General features: G+C 37.1%; 1 protein-coding gene across 1 annotated transcript in view; it reads left to right on the forward strand.

Moving 5' to 3' along the window:
* ADAM10 (ADAM metallopeptidase domain 10) overlaps positions 1–24,018 on the forward strand; it is a 167,837-nt gene that overhangs the window by 70,181 nt on the left and 73,638 nt on the right. Inside the window, exon 4 of the mRNA XM_074234574.1 lies at positions 16,235–16,393. Within this exon, the coding sequence (XP_074090675.1) occupies positions 16,235–16,393 (159 nt within the window). The remainder of the gene's footprint in view (positions 1–16,234; positions 16,394–24,018) is intronic.

Genomic DNA, 24,018 nt, shown 5'->3' on the forward strand with positions numbered 1-24,018 from the left:
ATTCATTTAAGAAGGACAAAAGTGTTTGTGCAGTTGTGAACAAAAGCATCAAAAAACAGATTTATATTGTATATGGATACTGTCATCTTTTTAAACTGTTTTGATATATAGGTTTCTGTTCTATTTTTTTTATGAAATCGCAATTTTAATACTCAATTTGTCTATAAATTTTAATTCTAAATTTTTTATGTTTAGATGATTTGCAGTAGAAGGCTGGGAAACATTTTCTTTCTCTTACTTCATTGAACTAGTGGATCTCTAAATTTTGTAGTCTAGAATTGGCAGTCAAATTTTTAAAAATATCCAATAATATCTAATATGTGGAGTTCATATCCATAATACAACTAAAAATCCTCAAATTGTTCAAAACAAAAGTTCTTTGATCAGTCAAAACAGATGCTGCTTAGGTTGTATAATATTGTCTCAGACACTTGAGGCTTACTAGCTCTGTGACTTTGAGCAAGTCACGTAACCTTGATTGTCTCACAGATGACTCTGGAGGAGAAAGTGAAGCTACTGACTTAGAATGGCACCCCTCACTCAAGTTCATGTGTTTGTCATGGCATCTTTTCCCTTGATGTCCTGGTCTTCTTCGAGAATGAAGAAAAACATCATTCAGTCTTGTATCTAGACCTTACGCATTTTTGAGGCTTTAGGAATATATTTATGGGCAGATTTGATTTTGACAAAAATTGTTAACAAGTAAGCTTATAAAAGATTGGATTTACATTAGGGATGAAGGGCTGTAAGAAGTGGTAGGCAAATTGTAAAAGTAATAATTTATTGTTAATTCAGTTTTGGGTCTTGTGCACTCTTAATTAGTCTTGTGGGCATGAGGATCAATGATAATGACCCATAATCATAAAAAAGTTAATGTTTCATATTCTCTGTTTAGTCTGATAGTAATTTCATGAGATTTAAATTCAAAATGGTTGAAATTTTTTTCACTAGCTTTTATGTTTACAGATTTGCTTTATTTGTTTTTTGAAAATTCCTTTGTATGGAATAAGCTTTTCTAGTTTTTGACTTCTGCTACCTGATAAATGATCACTTTATTTACATTTTCTTTTTTTAGTTTTTTCTTTTTTTGCAAGGCAGTTGGGTTATGTGGTTTGCCCAAGGCCACACAACTAGCTATTTACATTTTTTTTTAAATTTTTTTAAAATTTACATTTTCTAACAATAGAACTATTTACTAAATTGAACGTTTGCTATGTTCTTCAAGCAGGTTTACAATTTTGTCTAGGTAGATCTGTGGTATAGAAGTCATCTAGTGCCTCAGTGGCATGGAGATGGCCCCTGGGTTCCATATAGATATGGAAGGATATGGAACTCAAGCACTAGCAGGTTCTAACTAATTGGAAAAAGCTTTGAGTAGAGGCTATCTGAGGACCAACTCAATGAAATATTGCAAGATTTATCCATCACCAGCTGGTTGGCCACTTGGAGTTTTATGCTTTCTTTTTTGACCACAGATGAAACAGAGTAAAATACAAAAATACTCAGTCTCTGTGCAGCTCTCTTCTATTTCTGAAGTCAAAATGACAGTGACATAAAACAGGTCTGAGGGAGATATTCATATAGTTTTTAGATTCCTCTCTGAACATTGGTTATTCAATAAGTTGATAAGCATTTGTGAAGCACCTACTAGATGGTGGGGATTAAATGAGAAAAACTCATCATTATAGCTACTTATTACCTCAAGGATAAAATATAAACTCTACTCTTTAGCTTTTCAAATCCTTCATGGAATGTCTATAAACCATCTTTCTAACCTTACTACACATTACATACCTTTGATGCAAACCATAGTCCAGTCAAAATTTTTATCTTGGTATTTCTGACATGCAACAATATCTCTCATCTCTAAGGTAGGAGTGGGGAACCTTTTTTCCTACCATTTCTCCAGAAGTTTTTTTTAAAATAACATTATTGGTGCACTCTATTTGATCAAACATTTAATTAATTCAACCTTAAAAACTCCTAGATTTATTGATTTTTTTTTTTGAGACCCACACAATGCCAGATCTGTACCACTTGCATGCTAGAGGTTCCTGCCCCCTTTTCTAAGAGCTCTTTTTTTTTTTTAAGGTTTTTGCAAAGCAAATGGGGTTAAGTAGCTTGCCCAAGGCCACACAGCTAGGTAATTATTAAGAGTCTGAGACCAGATTTGTACTCAGGCACTCCTGACTCCAGGGCTGGTGCTTTATCCACTGCACCACCTAGCTGCCCCCAGAGCTTTTATTTTTTTGAAAGGTACTTTTCAAAATCATCCTTTTGCAAATTTGAGTTACAAAGTTTTCTACCTCTCTCCTCCCTCCTCATGGCTGTGAACAATCTGGTAAAAGTTGTACATGTATAATCGTGTTTAACATATTTCCATATTAGTCATGTTTTGAAAGAGGATTTAGAAATAAGGGGAAAAAACTATGAGTAAGAAAGAAAAAATATAAAAGAAATTTTAAAAAGTGACTATAATATGCTTTGCTCTACATTCAGATTCCATAATTTTTTCTCTGGATGTGAATGGTATTTTCCATAACAGGTCCAAGAGTTTTATTCTAATGGAATAGACACCATACACATTCATAGCTATTTACTGAACAGTAATACATCAATTGACTTTTAATGGAAAAGCAGAAACAACTAGATGAAATTGGGAAAAGGTAAGATGATGTAAAAGGTAATACTTGAACAGAGACTTTTAGAAAACCAGGAACTATTTTGAAGGCATTGATGATAAGGCTTTTAGAAATGCAAGATATAGTTGCATGTCAGAAATACTAAGATAGAAATTTTGATTGGCCCCTAGTTTGCATTGAAATTTATAAAGTGTAGTAAGGTTTGAAAGATGGTTTAGAGACAGTCCATGAAGGTCTTGAAAAGCCAGAGTAGAGTTTATATTTTGTCCTTGAGGTAATAAGTAACTTCAATGACTGATGATAAAAATTGGGGAAATCACCTGTATTGAGATATGATTAAATCCTTGGTAGTTGATAAATGAGAAACTGTAGAGAGAAAAAGAGAAGAGAGTCTTTGATGGAAGAGTGGAGATTGAGACTAGTCAGGAGGAAGAGACCAAGTGAGAGAAGGGTCAAAAAAATTCAGAGGAAATAAAAGTGAAGAGATAGTGGTGAGTACTATCATGTGCCATAGATAGGGTAAGAAAGATGATATTTTAGGAGCGGCTAAGTGCTGCAGTGAATAGAGCACCAGCCCTGGAGTCAGGAGTACCTGAGTTCAAATCCAGCTTCAGACACTTAATAATTACCTAGCTGTGTGGCCTTGGCAAAGCACTTAACCCCATTGCCTTGAAAAAAAAAAGAAAGAAAGAAAGGTGATATTTTAGAAAAGATTTTGCAATTAAGAAATATTCTTAACTTTGGAGTTAATTATCATTTGATGATGAGATCAGAAGATAATTTGCAGAGGTTTTAGAAATATGAGAGAAGAAAGGCAGTTGAGAAATAGGAAGAGACAGGATAATAGTTTAAAGAGGTGATTGATTGAATCTAGTGAGAGTTTTTAAGAATTGAGGAGATGTGTATTAGTTTGTAGTTTAACAGGGAAGGAACCTATAGATTTGGAAGGTAAATGTGAAAGGGGATATTATTTGGAACCATTTGAGTGAAAAAGAATGTTATCCAATGATACATGTAAAAAAGGATGGCAAAGAGAAGAGGTATCTCCTTAGTAGACTTTTGTGCAGGAAGAGATGAGATGAGAAAAAAAAGGGAGTTCATGCAGAATACCTCTCCTTTATTAGTAAGAATGTCAGGTAGGTTGAGGGAGAGTATACAGAGATGAGGATTTGGAATATCATCTTTGGGGAGTAGGATGGGGAATCAGGTAGAAGTTAAAATGTTGCATTGCTCCAGTGAATTTGTACTTCAGATTAGAAATATAAATTTGTACTGTGTTCAATGTGGTTTCTTAACCTTCTCTAGATTCAGTTCCATGTGATATAGTTGGGAGGAGATAGATGGTGCAAGTCATATCCTTGACATTTGGTAAGGCATGAATATAACAGCATGAAAAATGAGATTTGAGTGTAGAGTTGAGTTGATTAACTTAACTGGCTTGACAAGTTTGCAAAGAGTGTATAGTGTAGTGGAGTACTAGAAGGGAATTCGTAGTGAGATTGAAGAAGTTTTAAGAGAAGCAAGTGAAGAGATTGAAAAAGAGTTTATAATCTCATAAAGGCATTTTAGAGTTATTGATTATGGAAGTGGAACATGCATGGTAAGATCAAAGGGATTGGAGGCAGTAAGTTTTAGGAATTGAGTTATTTGAGGATCTAGTAGTTTGGTCATTGAAAGAAGAGCATATCATCCAGCACATAGTTGGAAGAACCTCACCTCCTGGAAATAGAGGTGGACTTGCCATATGATGAACATGAGAGACAGAATGGTAGTGCTCATTTTATTTTTATATGTCTCCTTAGATATTTTAAGAACTAATGGAAGGGATGGTGGAGTCAAAATGAGTTGAGGAAGCATTCAACTGAAATTTCTGAACATTCCCCTCCAAACTTTAAAATAATTCCTCAAATTGAATTAGCTTAAGACAAATTAAAATTGGGAGGTTGGAAGGAGAGCTCTGTGACATGAGGACATGGGGTGGAGGTCCCTGGAGTCTGCATGGTTGCAACAGAAGCATCAGCAGCTTCAGGAATCCTGTCCAAGGGACTGTAAGGAACTCTTGACAGTCAGCCAGAAAAAGATTATAGGGGGCTGTGCTAAAAGATAATCTGAGCAACATTGGATGTAGGACTAGATGCTGTTTGGCAAATCCATTGCCTATATTCACTTCTGAGTCACAATTCAAAGAGAGGAACATTTTCTCTTCCAATCTGAAGAAAGCATGGAACCAGAGAAAGCAGTATGGGTTACAGTCCTGTTAGGGACCTTTCCTGGAAAAGGAAGTACAGGCACTCTAGTGCAGACCAAAAGAACCATCACCTTGGAAGCATCAAAAACTTTCATATCCCCAGATCTAGTTCTGAAAATGAGAAAAAAATGTGAAGCACAGGACAGACAACATTCACACCCCTTCCCTCCCAACCCGAATTTCATCCCAGTAATAAAGTCCAACTTTAACATAAAGTTCAAAATTAAGAAATAGACAGGGAAAATGAACACACAAAAACAACAGCAGCAACAGTTTGACCATGAAAAACTACTTTGATGACCCGGGAGATTGAGATACAATTCAGAAAAAATGATGTCAGAACAACTGCAAGTAGAGCATCAATGGGGGAAAATTATGATTGGACACAGGTCCAACAAGAATTCCTTGAAGAGTTAAAAATTGATTTTCAAATTCAAATGTGGTAGAGGAAAAAAGTTGAGTAAGGAAATGAAAATGAGGGAAGAAAATTAATGAAAGGCCATTAATTAACCTTAGATCAGAGGTAGAGAAATGGCGGAGATTTGCCTGAGTTCTCCCATATAACTATTGATAGCTTTGATTACTTTATCTGAAAACTGCCATTTCGTATTCCATTTGACTCAGTTCTGCATATTTAAGAAATGAGAGCTTTATCGAAAAAAATGGCTATAAAATTATTTATAAAGTTATGTGTTTCCTTCCATTCTATCCTCCCAGACCCTAACCCATTTATTCTACTCTCACTGTTCTTTCAACCTGTTCATCCTCAAAGTATTTTGCTTTTGAAGCAACTCTGAGGTAACACTCCACACCTATCAGAGTGGTTAATATGACAGAAAAGGAAAATGACTTGGGGATTATGGGGAAATTGAGGCATTAATGTACTGTTGGTGAAGGTGTTATGTTAATTCAGTCATTCTGTGAAACAATTTGAAACTATGTCCAAAGGGCAAACTATGCTTACCCTTTTATCCAGCAATGCCACTACTAGGTTCATATCCCAAAGAAATCAATGGAAAAAAAGGTCTGATACAAATATATTAGCAGCTCTCTTAATGGCGAGAAAGAATTGGAAATTAAAGGGATGCCCGTTAATTGGGGAATGACTGAATAAGTTTTGTCATGTGATTATGGGTGAAATATTATTTTGCTATAAGAATTGATGAGCTGGATGATTTGATAAAAACCTGGAAAGACTTGCAGGAACTGATGATGCAAAGTGAAATGAATAGAACCAGAAGACTATTATGTACAGCAAGAGCAATATTATATGATGATGAACTATTAATTATTTAATTATTCTCAAATTAATGAAAAAAGACAGTTCCAAAGGGCCTTTGATGAAAAAGTTATCCATCTCCTAAGAAAGAACTAGAGTCTGAATGCAGATTGAAGCATACTTTATTTTTTATTTTTATTTATTTTTTTATTTAAAGATTTTGAGTGTTACAGTTTTTCTCCTAATCTTACTTCCCTCCCCCCCCACAGAAAGCAATTTGTCAGTTTCCACAGTATATACATTGATCCAAATTGAGTGTGATGAGAGGGAAATCATATCTTTAAGGAAGAAACTTAAAGTATAAGTGATTGCAATTTCAGACAATAGGATATCAGTTTTTTTTTCTAAATTAAAGGTAATAGTCCTTGGTCTTTGTTTAAACTACAATTCTTTATCTGGATACAGATGGTATTCTCCATTGCAGACAGCCTCACTGTTGCACTGATGGAATGAGTGAGTTTATCAAGGTTGATCATTGCCCCCATGTTGCTGTTGGGGTGTACAGTGTTTTTCTGGTTCTGCTTATCTCACTCAGCATCAGTTCATGCAAATCCCTTCAGGCTTCCCTGAATTCTCATCCCTCCTGGTTTCTAATAAAACAATAGTGTTCCATGACATACATATACCACAGTTTTCTAAGCCATTCCCCATTGAAGGACATTTACTTAATTTCCAGTTCTTTGCCACCACAAACCCACAAACAGGGCTGCTATGAATATTTTTGTACAAGTGATGTTTTTAATCCTTTTTCATCATCTCTTCAGGGTATAGACCCAGTAGTGATATTACTGGACCAAAGGGTACATTTTTGTTGCCCTTTGGGCGTAGTTCCAAATTTCTCTGCAGAAAGGTTGGATGAGTTCACAGCTCCACCAACAGTATAATAGTGTCCTAGATTTTCCACAACCCTTCCAACAATGATCATTATCCTTTCTGATCATATTGGCCAGTCTGAGAGGTGTGAGGTGGTACCTCAAAGAAGCTTTAATTTGCATTTCTCTAACAAGTAATGATTTAGAGCAATTTTTCGTAGGGTTATGGATTGCTTTGATCTCCTCATCTGTAAATTGCCTTTGCATAAGATTGAAGCATATTTTAAAAAAACACTCAAAAATACAAAAGCTTTCTTTTTCTTTTTTTGTCTGTTTTCTTTCACAATATGACTAATTTGGAAATATGTTTTGCATGACTGCATATATATAACCTATATCAGATTGCTTGCCTTTTCAGGGGAACGAGAATGGAAGGGAGAAAGGGTGTGAGAGAATTTTGAACTCAGAGTTTTAAAAAAGTAATGTTAAAGATTGTTTCAAAATGTAATTGGGGAAAATAAAGTAGTAAACAAAGACAATTAACAACTTGGTGAAAGAGCGATGAAAATTACACCACTTTAAAAAATAGAATTGGCCAAATGGTAAAATATAAATACAAAAGCTTACTGAGGAAAATACTTTAAAAAAATTAAAATTGAAAAAGGAGAAACTAAGGAATCCACAAGACACCTAGAAACAATGCTTATTGTCCTTCTAACTTGACAATGACCTCACTGTGTTGGAATCCAGGTACATTTTGTGAGACTGACTGATCAGACCATTATGAACTTGGAAGACTAGCATAGATAAGTCACAAAGTCCATATGAACCTAGAATCTAAATTCACATAACCCTAATTTTTATGGAATCATAGTTTCTATTTACAAGAAAAAAATAAGACAAAAATGTGAAATATATCATCAGAAAAACAACTGACTAGGAAAATAGATTGAGAAAGATAATTTAAGAATTAGTGGACATGGGGCAGCTAGGTGGCACAGTGGCTAGAGCACCGGCCCTGGAGTCAGGAGTACCTGAGTTCAAATCTGACCTCAAACACAGTGTGGCCTTGGGCAAGCCACTTAACTCTATTGCCTTGCAAAAACTTAAAACAAAACAAAAAAAAAGAATTAGTGGACTAAGATAAAACCACTATAACCAAGATCAAAAGAAATGTAGTAAACTGGGAAACAATCTTTACAACTAAGGTTTCTGACAAAGGACTCATTTCTAAAATATACAGCGAAGTGAGTCATTTAAAAAAAAAGCCATTCCCCAGTTGACAAATGGTCAAAGGATATGCAAAGGCAATTTACAGATGAGGAAATCAAAGCAATCCATTGTCATATGAAAAATTGCTCTAAATCATTACTTGTTAGAGAAATGCAAATTAAAGCTTCTTTGAGGTACCACCTCACACCTCTCAGACTGGCCAATATGATCAGAAAGGATAATGATCATTGTTGGAAGGGTTGTGGAAAATCTAGGACACTATTATACTGTTGGTGGAGCTGTGAACTCATCCAACCTTTCTGCAGAGAAATTTGGAACTACGCCCAAAGGGCAACAAAAATGTGCATACCCTTTGGTCCAGTAATATCACTACTGGGTCTATACCCTGAAGAGATGATGAAAAAGGATTAAAAACATCACTTGTACAAAAATATTCATAGCAGCCCTGTTTGTGGTGGCAAAGAATTGGAAATCAAGTAAATGTCCTTCATTTGGGGAATGGCTTAGCAAACTGTGGTATATGTATGTCATGGAACACTATTGTTTTATTAGAAACCAGGAGGGATGGAAGTTCAGGGAAGCCTGGAGGGATTTGCACAAACTGATGCTGAGTGAGATGAGCAGAACCAGAAAAACACTGTACACCCCGACAGCAACATGGGGGCAATGATCAATCTTGATGAACTTGCTCATTCCATCAGTACAACAATCAGGGACAATTTGGGGCTCTCTGCAGTGGAGAATATCATTTGTATCCAGAGAAGCAATTGTGGAGTTTGAACAAAGATCAATGACTATTACCTTAAATTTAGAAAAAAAACCTGATATCTTATTGTCTGATCTTGCAATCTCTTATACTTTATGTTTCTTCCTTAAGGATATGATTTCTCTCTCATCACACCCAATTTGGATCAATTTATACCATGCAAACAATCTAAAGTCTGACAAATTGCTTTCTTTGGGGGTGGGGTGGGGGAAGGAAGTAAGATTGGGGAAAAATTGTAGAACTCAAAATAAATAAAAAATTTAATTAAAAAAATGAATTAGTGGACTATCTGAAGTCTGAGATCAAAGAAAGAGCCTAGATATCCTCTTTCAAGAAATTTTAAATGCAAATTGCTTTGATATCCTAGAACCAGAGGATAAAATCGAAATGGAAAGAATCCATTGATAGAAGATAGTTAAATACAAATGAAATGAAAGCTTTCAATAATATTTTAGCCAAATTCCAGAGCTCCAAGTCAAAGAGAAAATACTTCAAATGAAGAGAAAAAACCATTTAAATACTGTGGGAGCTACATTCAGAATCTCACAAGATTTAGCAGTCACCATGTAAAAAGAGTAGAGAGCTTAGAATATTATATTCCAGAAGACAGAATCCTTCAAGGGGAAAACAAGGATATTTAGTGAAATAGAGATCTTTCAAATAATCTTGATGAAAAGACTAAAGGTGAGTAGAAAATTTGACCTTCAAATATAAGACTCAAGAGAAGCATAAAAAGATTTCAAATGATTTATCCACATGACATTGTTTGCCTTCTTGAGGAGTCAGAGAAAGAATTTGGACCTCAATTTTACATAATGAATTTTCTTGCAATTGGAAGATATTTATTTATTTTTTTAATTTATTTTTATTAAAGATATTATTTGAGTTTTACATTTTTCCCCCCAGTCTTGCTTCCCTCCTCCTCCCCCCACAGAAAGCACTCTGTCAGTCTTTACTTTGTTTCCATGTTGTACCTTGTTCCAAATTGGGTGTGATGAGAGAGAAATCATATCCTTAAAGAGAAGTCTAAGAGGTAACAAGATCAGACAATAAGATATCTGTTTTTTTTCCCCTAAATTAGAGGGAATAGTCCTTGCACTTTGTTCAAATGCCACAGCTCCTTATCTGGATACAGATGGCACTCTCCTTTTCAGACAGCCCAAAATTGTTCCCAATTGTTGCACTGATGGAATGAGCGAGTCCTTCAAGGTTGAACATCACTCCCATGTTGCTGTTAGGGTGTACAGTGTTTTTCTGGTTCTGCTCATCTCACTCAGCATCAGTTCATGCAGATCCCTCCAGGCTTCTTTGAATTCCCATCCCTCCTGCTTTCTAATATAATAATGTTCCATGACATACATTTACCACAGTTTGCTAAGCCATTCCCCAATTGAAGGACATTTACTTGATTTCCAATTCTTTGCCATTACAAACAGGGCTGCAATAAATATTTTTGTACAAGTAATGTTTTTACCCTTTTTCCTCATCTCTTCAGGGTATAGACCCAGTAGTGGTATTGCTGGGTCAAAGGGTATGAACATTTTTGTTGCCCTTTGGGCATAGTTCCAAATAGCTCTCCAGAGAGGTTGGATGACTTCACAGCTCCACCAACAGTGTAATAGTGTCCCAGATTTCCCACATCCCTTCCAACAATGATCATTATCCTTCCTGGTCATACTTGCCAATCTGAGAGGTGTGAGGTGGTACCTCAGAGAAGCTTTAATCTGCATTTCTCTAATAATTAATGATTTAGAGCATTTTTTTCGTATGGCTGTGGATTACTTTGATCTCCTTATCTGTAAATTGCCTTTGTATATCCTTTGACCATTTGTCAATTGGGGGAGAATGGCTTTTTGTTTTAAAAATATGACTCAGTTCTCTGTATATTCTAGAAATGAGTCCTTTGTCAGAATCATTAGTTGTAAAGATTGTTTCCCAATTTACTACACCTCTTTTGATCTTGGTTACATTGGTTTTATCTGTGCAAAAGCTTTTTTATTTAATGTAATCGAAATCATCTAATTGGTTTTTGGTGATGTTCTCCAACTCTTCCTTAGTCATAAACTGTTCCCCTTTCCATAGATCTGACAGGTAGACTAGTCCTTGATCTTCTAATTGTTTTTTTATGTCTGTGTCCCTTAACCATTTGGATCTTATCTTGGTAAAGGGTGTGAATTGGAAGATATTTAGCATAAGAAATAGAACTAGAGGAGGGCTTCTATCAATTTGAATGGATTCTTTTTTTTTTTTTGTCTTTTTAGATTTTTCAAGGCTATGGGGTTAAGTGGCTTGCCCAAGGCCACAAGGCTAGGTAATTATTAAGTGACTGGGGTCTGATTTGAACCCAGGTACTCCTGACTCCAAGGCTGGTGCTCTATTTACTGTACCACCCAGCTACCCTTTGAATGGATTCTTTTTTTTAAGTTAAATTTATTTTTATTCTCATTTTGTGCAAATGTGTTTTTTTACATTAATAAAATATTCTTGTTTACAAGTAAACAAAATACCCCTCCCCCCCATGAATATAGATAGACTTGCTTGGGCGAAAAAAGTAAAGGGGAGAGAAAAAAAATTAAAATTAAAAAATATAATAGTAATAATTGTAGGTATGGCCAGGTGGCGCAATGGACGAAGCACCAGCCCTGGAGCTACCAGCACCCGAGCCCATATCCAGCCTCATAAACCCAATAATCACCCAGCCATGTGACATGCAAGCCACCCGATCCCCACTGCCCTGCAAAAACCATAAAGAAGAAAAAAAAAGACCCAAAATAAAATAAAATAGTAATAATAGTAGGGGTGGCTGGGTGGCAGACAGAGCATTGGCCCTTGAGCCAGGAGCAGCGGTATCCGAATCTGGCCCCAGACACCCAAAGATCACCCTGCTATGTGGCCCCAGGCAGGCCACCCAGCCCCACTTGCCCTGCACCCTCCTCCAAATAATAATAACAAAAAATGTGCTTCAGTCTTTGTTCCAACACCAACAACTCTGTCATGGGTGGATCACTTTCTTTATGATAAGTCCATCACAAAAATTACTTTCGTATTTTTCCAACACTGCCATTGCTGATCACAACTCCCTCCTTTCTTATTTCTCTGCTACCATGTACTATATTTTCTCTCTCCTTTCACTCTGACTCTGCTGTAGGGTTGTTGACTGGCTCAGCAGACAGATCCCTGGTCCTGGGGCCAAGAGGCCCTGAGCCCCCATACCACCCCCTTAGGCCCAGAATCCACCTGGCCCTATGGTCCTGGGCAGGCCATCCAATCCCAGCCCTTGCAAGAAGTAAGAAAGAAAATCTGTTATATCTGACCACTCTCCCCGCCATGGTCCATCCTCTCCTCCTTTATTCACATCCCCACCCCTTCCCCCGCTCCCCCTTCCTTCTTACTCCAGAGGCCTATACCCCATTGAGTATATTTGCTGTTTCCTCTCCTAGTCATCTCTGATGAGAGCAAAGGTTCCCTCCCTTGCCTCCCCATTCCATATCATTGCAATAACTCATTGTAATAAAAAAAATCTTATTATGTGAAATATCTTGGACTATTCCCCTTCTCCTTTTTCTTTCTCCCATTCTATTTCCCTTTTTTTCCCTATTGACTCCATTTTTACACCGTATTTTATCTTCGAATTCAGCTTTCTCCTGTTCTTCAACTATAAAAGCTCCCTCTACCTGTTCTATTAACTGAGAAGGTTCATATGAGTATTATCAGTGTCATTTTTCTATGCAGGAATACATGCAGTTCATCCTCATTAAGTCCCTCATATTTCCCCCCTCTCCTCCAATCTCCATGCTTCACCTGAGTCCTGTATCTGAAGATCAAACCTTCTGTTCAGCTCTGGCCATTCCAACAGGAACATTTGAAATTCCCCTGGTTCATTGAAAGTCCATCTTTTTCCCTGGAAGAGGACATTCAGCCCTGCTGGGTAGTTCATTCTTGGCTGCATTCTAAGCTCTCTTGCCTTCCGGTATATGGTATTCCAAGCCCTATGAGCTTCCAATGTAGTTGCTGCTAAGTCCTGTGTGATCCTGACTGCAGCTCCACGATATTTGAACTGTGTCCTTCTGGCTGCTTGTAATATTTTCTCTTTGACTTGGGAGTTCTGAAACTTGGCTATAATATTCCTGGGGGTTGGTTTTTTGGGATCTCTTTCTCGTGGGGATTGGTGGATTCTCTCCATTTCTATTTTGCCCTCTGCTTCTAGAGTATCAGTGCAATTTTCCTGTAGTAATTCTTTGAAAATGATGTCAAGTCTCTTTTCCTGATCATGACTTTCAGGTATTCCAATAATTTTTAAATTATCTTTCCTAAGTCTGTTTTCCATATCAGTTGTTTTTTCAATGAGATATTTCACATTTTCTTCTAATTTTTCATTTTTTTTTTGTTTTTGGTTTTGAAGTATTGATTCCTGGTTTCTGGTATATTCATCAGTCTCCCTGAATTCTATTCTTTGTCTGAAGGATTTGTTCTCCTCAGAGAGTTTTCTTATCTCTTTTTCCATCTGGCCAATTTTGCTTTTTAAAGCATTCTTCTCAATAACTTTTTGAACTGTTTTATCCATTTGACCTAAGCTGTTTTTTAGCATGCTATTTTCTTCAGCTTTTTTTGGATTTCCTTGACTAAGCTGCTGACTTCATTTTCATGTTTTTTCTGCATCTCTCTCCTTTCTTTTCCCAGTTTTTCCTTCCAACTCCCTCATTTGATTTTCAAAGTCTTTTTTGAGCTCTGTCATAGCCTGAGCCCAATTTCTGGTTTTTTTTTTTTTTTGGAGTCTTTAGATGCAGGAGCTTGTGCTTCCTCATCTTCAGACTGAGTATTTTGATCCTTCTTCGGCTCATTTGCAAAACAATTCTCAATTGTCTTCCTCTTGTTTCTTTGCTTGCTCATTTTCCCAGCCTAAGCCTGTTTTTTTGGGGTGCTTCCTGAGCTTTTGGGACACCCCCACAAGGGTCTCAGTGTGTGAGTCTCTGTCCTGCCTCCTGGTCTGTGAATGACCATAAGCGCCCCCCTCTGCCACGGGGCTGAGGTGGGGAGGCCCTGCTGTTCTATGGGGGGGCCTAGACTTAGAACAGGATCTGAATGTGTTTAGAACCCCAGAGTCCTGTTTCAGGGGCAGAGGACAGGGCTGGGCAGTCTCTCTTCACTCCCCTCCCTCAGCTCAATGGGCTTATGCCCTGGGGGCTCCTGCTTACAGGTTCCACCTGCTTCTGTTTCTGGGTCTAGGCTGTGGAAAGACCAAGCTGCTCCCTGTGTGTCCTGGGGGCTGGGCTCCACTTGCTTGCTCTGGCAGAGGTCCCCCGCTGTTCCCCCATTTTGTGCCCAGTGCTCCTCGGGGTGCAGCTCAGGAGACTCCCCGGCTGCTGTGAGCTGAGACTCCCAGCACCCTGGGGCTGCCTCCGGGAGGCTGAAGTTCTTTGGCTTTGGTGTGCCACCCCTCCGGCAGGCCGCCCCTCCAACCCCGGGGAGCAGAGCCTTTCTGCTCTTTTCCAGGTAAACTTGAGTAGGAGAACTGCCTCACTGGGTCTCTTTGTGGGTTCTGTCTCTCAAAAGTTTAGTTAGAGTCCTTAGTTTATGTGTTTTTATCAGAGAGCTCCTAAGACTTGATCCCTTCATGTAGCCATCTTGGCTCCGCCCCTCTGAATGGATTCTTTATGGAAAATATACAGAAAGCAAAAAGTACTGAATGGGTTGCTATTGATGTAGATATATGTGTGCTAACACCAGTGTGGTTGTAGGTCCAAATAAATAAGTATTCAAGAGAGCACTTTATTGTTTTAATTGAAACCTGGACCTAGAATTGCAAATACCTACTTTATCTTTATTCTTTTAAGTTGAAGTGCTAATTGTCTTAACTAATATCTTTTTCCTTCTAAGATCTCATCTGGAGTGAAAGCAGTACTCCCTTATACAATGTGGTTCTTGTTTGGAATAAAAAAAATATCACTGTGGATGAAATTTTGTTGGTGCAAAATACTAAAATATTTTCCTTTCAGTTTATATCCTATTCTTATGTTCAGAATCCACTTATTACTGTTGGTGTATCAAAATTATGGAAGGTGTATAATGACTCATTGGTTATGAATAAAGGATTGAATTTCATTTCAGAAATACTTAGATATGAATTCTGCCTTTCAGATGTTGTAGCTCATTTGTAAAATGTACTTAAGAGTATCACTTATCTCAGGGTAATGTGAGGCTCATAGGAGAGATAATGTGGATAAGAACTTTTATTAATCAGAAAGTTAACGATGTTATAAATTAAAATAGAAAAACATTTTAAATATTTTATTTTTAAGCTCATGTTAATAAGACTTTAATATTTTTCTGTAAATGTTGAATGTTCATTAAACTAAATTGTTATCTCATTTATTCAATTGGAAAAATATTCTTTTTTAATGAAAATATTCTTTTAAAGAATTCTGAGGTTTATATATCTTTATTCCTAGTAGTAAAGAAAAGTTTATGGCACAGAGTCTTGAGGTATATGTTATCAAAGCAGGCTTAAGTACAAATGAACCAAATGATAATGGGAGTAGAAAAATGCCTCTCTTAAGAAATTTATATAGTACTTGTAATTTCTCAGATATTTGATTTTGGGGTTGAACTTTTTGATAAAACTTTTAATATACTCAAGTACATTAAAACACACATGATATTTATAATTTGTTTTACTACCCTCTTATTATTGTCTTTAGTTAAGTAAGTTATTAATACGTGAATGAAAACAGCTGGCAAGACATGGGCAAACTGTGCAGTATGTTGGTATCTTTGAACTTTTGAACAAATAAATGGAAGGTCTCCATAGCCATGCACGAATCCTTTATGTTTTTTTTTTCTTTGCAAGGCAAATGGGGTTAAGTAGCTTGCCCAAGGCCACACAGCTAGGTAATTATTAAGTGTTCGAGACTGGATTTGAACTCAGGTACTCCTGACTCCAGGGGCAGTCCGTTATCCTAGCCGCCCCACATGGATCCTTTATGGAGGACTTATGGGAGAATCTGAATAAAAATCGAAAAGGATAAGACTTAGAAGGATAGCAATCTGAGGCATTGGAAGGAATACATCCACCTTATTGAAATCAGACCTCTTTAAAATGATTAAATAAAATGTTATGATATGTACACTGAAGTTTGTTGTACAATATGTATTGTCAGTTAACATACCAGGAAATTAGACTCTGACAGTTTAGTTTTACGTAAGTTTAAGAAGGAATTTTTTTAAGGAAAGCCTATACTTATTTTTCTTTAATAGGTGAAGAAGGAACCTTGAGTCATGGGTCAGTTATTGATGGAAGATTTGAAGGATTCATCCAGACTCGTGGTGGCACATTTTATGTTGAACCAGCAGAGAGATATATTAAAGACCGAACTCTGCCATTTCACTCTGTCATTTATCATGAAGATGATATCAGTAAGTACTTTCATACTCTCAGCTAACCTTAAGAAGAAATATTTTTCCAGAATATAAATTTTTTTTGCCATAGTTATGGAGACATTTTAGACAAATATATCCTCAGTTCTTTTTTCTTTCTAAAAATTTTTTAAATTTGTTAACCAGAAAAATTATTTTGTAATTAATGCTCTTATGAGATAAATTTTTTTCTTTAACATTTTCTTTGTTTTCCAATTATATACAACAGTAGTATCTACCTATCATTTGTGTAAGGTTTTGAATTTTATAATTTTCCCCCCACCCTCCCTTCCCCCCCTTCCCTCCCCTTCCCCCCCCTTCCCTCCCCTTCCCCCCCTTCCCCCCCTTCCCTCCTCCCCAACAGAAGACTGTCTGATACTCTTTACATGTTTCCATGCCATACATTGATGTAAATTGATTGTGTTATAAGAATAAACATAAACACCCCTGCCCTCAAGAAGATGTGAAACTTCAAGAATAGAGAGAAAAAAATGTACTTAAGTCTGTGTTCAGATTCCAGTGACTCTGTCTCTGGGGTGAGTTGCTTTCTTTATCATAAATCCACCAGAGAAGTTGCTTCGATATTTTCCCCACAGTTGCTATTACTAGATGTATTCACCGTCACTGTATTCCTCCCCACTCTCTTTTATTCTAGTCTCTCTCTCTCCTTTTATCCTGGCCCTGTCGAAAAGTGTGTTGAATCTGTATACTACTTCCCTCAATCTTCTCTCTCTATCACCTATTCCCCTCTTCCCTCTCCCCATTCCCCATTTTCCCATCCCTTTCTTCTCATTTTTCTCTAGGGTAAGATAGATTTCCTCACCCTATTAAGTGTATATGTTATTTCCTTGCTGATCCCTCTCTGATGAGAATGAAGGCTAACTCATTGCCCCTTTCCACTCCATTGAAAAAACTTTTTTTTGACTCTTGTGTGAAATTTCTTAGATTCTTCTTCATCTCCTTTCCTTTCCTCCCAGTATTTTCCTTTATCACTTCTTTACCCCGTCTTTTTGATATATTATACCATTATATTCTATTCCTTCCTATGTCTTGTCTATATATGCTTCTTCTAACAGGTCTTATAAATGAGGAAGTTCATATGAGTTATCAATATCTTCTTCACATGCAGGAATACAAACAGTTCAGTATCATTAAGTTCCTTATAGTTAGTCCTTCTCTTCCACTCCCTTTATGGTTCACCAGAGTCCTGTACTTGGAGATCAGATTTTCTGTTCAGCTCTGGTTGTTTCAGAAGGAAAGTTTGAAAGTCCCTGGTTTCATTGAAAGTCCGTCTTTTCCCCTGAAAGAGGTTGTTGAGTTTTGCTGGGTAGTTGATTCTCGGTTGTAAACCAAGATCTTTTGCCTTCTGGAATATCATTTTCCAATCCCTATGAGCCCTTAATGTAGATGATCCTATGTAATCCTGACTATGGAGCCTTGGTAGTTTGTTTCTGGCATCTTTTAGAATTTTCTCTTTGATTTGGGTGTTTTGGAATTTGGCTATTATATTCCTGGAAGTTTTTTTTTTTTTTTTTTGATCTCTTTAAGGATGTGACTGGTGAATTCTCGATTTCTATTTTACCCTCAGTTTCCTAAGATCTCAGGGCAATTTTGTTGTATTTCCTGAAAAATGAAGTCTAGGCTCTTCTCCTGATCGTGACTTTCAGATAGCCCAATAATTTCTAAATTATTTCTTCTGGATCTGTTTTTAAGGTCAGTTTTTTTTCCAATGAGATATTTCACATTTTCTTCTAATTTTTGTCTTTTTTTTGGAAGAGTTTTATTTCTTCCTGATTTCTTGCAAAGTCATCAGCTTCCTTTAGTTCCATTTTGCATTTGAAGGAGTTATTTTCTTCAGAGAGCTTTTTTATCTCCTTTTCCAGCTGGCCAATTCTGCTTTTTAAGACATTCTTCTCCTCATTTGTCTTTTTTGTTTTGCTTTTTCCATTAGACCTAAATTGGTTTTTAATATATTATTTTCTTCAGTATTTTTTTTTGTATTTCTTTCACCAAGCTATTGATTTGTTTTTCATGATTTTTCTGCATTGCTCTCATTTCTCCTCCCAATTTTTCCTCCATCTCCCTTAATTGCTTTTCTTTTTTTAGGATTTTTTTTTTGCAAGGCAAATGGGGTTAAGTGGCTTGCCCAAGGCCACACAGCTAGGTAATTATTAAGTGTCTGAGACCGGATTTGAACCCAGGTACTACTGACTCCAAGGCCGGTACTTTATCCACTGCACCACCTAGCTGCCCCTAGGATTTTTTTTGGATTTTTTTTTTTTTGCAAGGCAAATGGGGTTAAGTGGCTTGCCCAAGGCCACACAGCTAGGTAATTAATAAATGTCTGAGACCGGATTTGAACCCAGGTACTCCTCTAACTCCAGGGCCGGTGCTTTATCCACTGCACTACCTCGCTGCTCCATTAATTGCTTTTCAAAGTCTTTTTTGACCTCATCCGTAGTCTGAGCCCATTTTCTATTTCTTTGGGAGGTTTGGGATACTGAAGCTTTGATTTTGTCACCTGAGTATGTGTTTTGATCTTCCATGGGACTAAAGTAATTCTCTATGATCAGATTTTTTTTCTGTTTACTCATTTTCTCAGCTCAAGACAGCACTTCTGAGGCTTTGGTGTTTTTTTTTGGGGGGGGGGGAATCACCCACACTGGGACCTTTATTCCTCCAAGGTCTTATGCTCCCTGATACGTAGATGGTCCCAGTACTGCCCTCTGCCCTGGAGCTATAAGGGGGGGACCAGCTTGTCTATTTAGTATGGGAGCCCAAACTGCAACCTGGATCTGAGTGTAGGGTAGCAGCAGAGTCCTACCCTGAGGGCGAGCAGAAAAATCTGCAGACGTCTCTGGGGGTGCAGGCCGCTTTCTCCAGATTCTTGCTGCAGATTCTGCAGCCGTGCTCCTTACTCATTCTGGTGTAGCAGAGTTCTCTCACACCCCTTCAAGTTGTTACAGGTGATCTCTGGGCTGGGCTGGCCTGTGCTGTGCTGTGCTGCACTGTGGCCACGGATTTTTTCCAACCCCGGTCCTGATGAAACACACCTTTCCCGGGGAACTTCTAAGTTATCTTGGACTGGGAAAATATATCAATCTTTCTGTAGGTTCTGTCCCTCTAAATTTTGACTAGAGTCATCATTTGTTGGCTTTTGGAGTTTGGGGGTGGGGAGGAGTTGCCGGGAAATGCTGCCCTCATGCCGCTATTTTGGCTCCAGGCCTGAAATATTTTTTTTTAATATTTAATTTTTTTTATTGTGCAAATGAGGTTTTTTTTATACATTACTAAAATATTTTTGTTTAAGAGTAAACATATGGGACGGTTAGGTGGTGCAGTAGATAGAGCTCTGGAGTCAGAAGTACCTGAGTTCAAATCCAGCCTCAAACACCCAACAGTTACCCAGCTGTGTGACCCTGGGCAAGCCACTTAACCTCATTACCTTGCAAAAACCAAAAAATAAAAAAAGAGTAAACATAATAATAGACTCTCATGAGCAGTAAAGTAAAGAGAAAAAAAATTAAAATTAAAAAAAATAATATGTTTAGCTAAGTGGTGTAGTGGACGGAGTACTGGCCTTGGAGCCAGGAGCACCTGAGCCCAAATCCGGCCCCAGATACCCAACAATCACCCAGCTGTGTGACCCTGGGCAAGCCACCCCAAACCCATTGCCTTGCAAAATCCAAAAACCACTAAATAATAATAATAATAATAATAATAATAATAATAATAATAATAATAATAATAGTAGGGGCAACTAGGTGGCACAGTGGACAGAGCACTGCCCCGGGTGTCAGGAGCACCTGGGTTCAAATCTGGACTCAGATACTCAACAATCACCTAACCGTGTGGCCCTGGGCAAGCCACTCGACCCCATTTGCCCTGCAAGCACCCCCCAAATAATGATGATGGTGATGATGATGATGATGATGATAATGATAAATGTGCTTTAGTCTGTGTTCCAGTACCACCAGCTGTGTCGGGAGTGGATTACATTCTTCATGATAAGTCCATCACAAAAGCTACTTCCATATTTTTCCACTGTTGCCATTACTGATCACAACTCCCTCCATTTGTACTTCCCAACTACCATATAGTATATTTTTTCCTCTCCTTTCACTCTTTCCCTCTTATTAAATGTGCTGTAGGGTAGCTGACTGGCACAGCAGACTGATCACTGGCTCTGTGGCCAAGAGGCCCTGAGCCCACACACCACCTCTAAAGCCCAGCAACCATCTGACCCTTTGGTCCCGGACAGGCCATCCAATCCCAATGCCTTGCAAGAAGTAAAAAAAGAAAATGTGTTCTATCTGACACCCCCCCCCCCCCCCCCCCCGAGCACCCTCTCTGTCACTCATATCCCTCCCTTCCCTTCCTTGCCCCTTTAACCCGGTGGACTGGAGCTTTTCCACTATTTTCCAGTTTACCAGTCTGGAGAACTGCCTCATTGGATCCCTCTGTGGGTTCTGTCTCTTGAAAATTTAGCTAGAGTCGTCATTTTATGAGTTTTGAAATATTATAGAGAGAGAGCACGTAAGAGAGGCTCTTCTTCTGTTGCCATCTTCATGCTGCTCCCTAGCCTTTTTTTTTTTTCAAAATCAATTCTTTAGAAGACTTTTTTATATCAGATTTTGGCATATGTTTTGCTGATTTGCATTTAAGAAATTCTCCTTGAACTAAGAAATCTTTTATTACTGATTACTTTTTACAAGTTTTTTTTTGATTTAGAACCCAGCATTTTTTTGTATTAAAGATTTTGAGTTTTTGAGTTTTACAATCCCCCCCCACCCATGGAAAGCAATCTGTCAGTCTTTACTTTGTTTTCATGTTGTACATTGATCCAAATTGAGTGTGATGAAGAGAAATCATATCCTTAAGGAAGAAACAAAAGGTCTTAGGGATAATAAGATCAGACAATAAAATATCTTTTTTTTTTCTTCTAAATTAAAGGGAATAGTCCTTGAACTGTGTTCAAACTCCACAGTTCTTTCTCTGGATACAGATGGTATTCTCCATTGCAGATAGCCCAAAATTGTCCCTGAATGTTGCACTGATGGAATGAGCGAGTCCATCAAGGTTGGTCATCCCCCCCATGTTGCTGTTAGGGTGTACAGTGTTTTTCTGGTTCTGCTCATCTCACTCAGCATCAGTTCATGCAAATCCCTCCAGGCTTCCCTGAATTCCCATTCCTCCTGGTTTCTAATTGAACAATAGTGGGACCAAGCATTTTAATGAAGTGTTTTTTTATATATAAGCTGTACTAAAAGACCATTTACCATTTTCATAAACAAAATATAATGAATAACTGTTCTTTATACACATTAAATATCTGTTGAGTTGAAATATATTTTGTTTTGAAGCATAATTTTGAAGATTTTCTCTAAAATCTGAAGTTCCTCTTAATTTGTTATTTGAAAGATCTAAGTTTGAATTCTGATTCTGACTTAATATTTTTTTATTTTAATAAGGCAATGGGGTTAAGTCACTTGCCCAAGGTCACACAGTGAGGTAATTAGTATCTGAGGTTGGATATGAACTCACATCCTCCTGACTCCAGGGCTGGTGCTCTATCTACTGCACCATCTAGTTGCCCCCTGACTCTTAATATTTTTGTGATGTTGGGCAAAATTACTTAATCTCTCCAAGCCACAGTTTCGGAGAGGGGAATTGAATTAGAAGGCCTCTGAGAATACTTCTAATGCTAAATCTTCAATCTACTGTTTTCAGTTCAACATTTTTCAGCCATATTTTTCTGCATATCTTATTTCTTCTTCTTAATTTTACATGAAGAAAGAATGTGCTACTGATCTTTTTATCTACTACCTTATAGATCACAGTGCCTTACATAAACAACTCTTTTTAGCTTTTTTGCAAGGCAATGGGGTTAAGTGGCTTGCCCAAGGCCACACAGCTAGGTAATTATTGTCTGAGGCTGAATTTGAACTCAGGTACTCCTGACTCCAGGGCCAGTGCTTTATTTACTGCGCCACCTAGCTACCCTGCATGAACAACTCTTTATTGAATTAGCCTTTTAAAGTAAATATTTATCATTTTTGTAATTTTTGTATACTGTTAGCATTCTTTAAATAATGATGAGTTCAGTATTTGATGCAGCCCCAAATAATAATGACTTGACAAGGTATTTAACCTAGAACACATTTGAATGTTCAGTTAGAAAAGAAAGCAAATTTATCCTTCTCTATTTTTCAATATTTGCATCCTAAACTTAGTATTTTTCAATAAAGTTAAGCCAAATAAAATATGCATAAAGCCCTTTTTGGTACTTTATGAGTACATTTTAACTTTATTGAAATAATTCTAATGATTTTCCATTAGAAAGTCCTTCCTTTCTGATTGAAATCTTGTATTTATATTTTTTATGATTTGGGAATTTTTAAGCATAATCATTGTACATACTTCTTTGATGTAGCTTCATTTTCAACCAGTCAGTCACGAAACATTTTTAAACACCTACTGTGTGCAGGCAAAGTGTTAATTAAGAGTTGTATTTCTTGGTATTTTTGACATTTTATATTTCTTGTTTTATAGTAGTATTTCATTACTTACATTCAAATACTAGAATTTGTTTAACTATTTTAAATTTGATACCTTAGTAATTTCTCTCTTCCTCCCCCCCTTAAGAATATGGTTACGTTTAATTATTTTTTAGGCTCCAACTTCTCTTAACGTCCTATACTCGTGCCCCACTCTCTGGTCCTCTTCTCTAATCGACCACCAAGCATTTATTACGTGCCTGTTATGTGTCAGATTCTTTGCTAATGCATTGAATGACGTCTGCTCTCAAGGAACTTTTATTGTAGCAGTGGAGACAACATATACATATGCATATATACATATTATATGTATAATTTATATATGTATTATCTCTATATATATACATATATATGTGTGTGTGTGTGTGTGTGTGTGTATATATATATATATATATATATATATATATGTATATATATATAATTAAGTGCCATGAAATTAGGGAGGGAGGGCTCTGGCAGTTGAAGAATCAGGAAAGCTTTGTACAGAAGTTGCTGTTTGAACTACATCTTGAAAGAGGGATTCTCTTGAGGTCAGGGAGGAGGGATAAGATTTTAGACATGAGGGACTGCTAGGACAAAACCAAAGACTAGAAATGATGCACTTTATGTGTGGTACAGGAGAAGGTCAGGTTAATGAATTGTAAAGTACAGGAAAGGAGGTAATGTTCTATGAGTCTGGCAAGATGGGTTAGGCCCAGGTTGTGAATGATTTTAAAAACCAAATAGGTAAAGACTAATAGACTTCCTTTTGTGGCAGTAGGGGTAGGGGGAGGGAAATGAGATTGGGGTAAAATTGTAATATTCAAAATAAATAAATAAGTTAAAAAATGAAATCCCATTGAACATCCCCCCAAAAAAACCCCAACAAAAAACCATATAGGGATTTTTATTTTATTCTATCCTTGTATTTTCTGCCTAAGATTTCCATTTGCTTTTATTAGGTTCAGAATGCTTTTTCTAATTTTAAAATACTGAATGATATAGTTCAGGTAGAAAAGAAGATGGAAAAAAAAAGCATCAAAGTGAATAATTAGTTTATTAGCTATGGCTCCTGATGATAATCGTCTT

Source organism: Macrotis lagotis, chromosome 4, assembly GCF_037893015.1.
Source record: "Macrotis lagotis isolate mMagLag1 chromosome 4, bilby.v1.9.chrom.fasta, whole genome shotgun sequence".
Taxonomy (NCBI): Eukaryota; Metazoa; Chordata; class Mammalia; order Peramelemorphia; family Peramelidae; genus Macrotis; species Macrotis lagotis.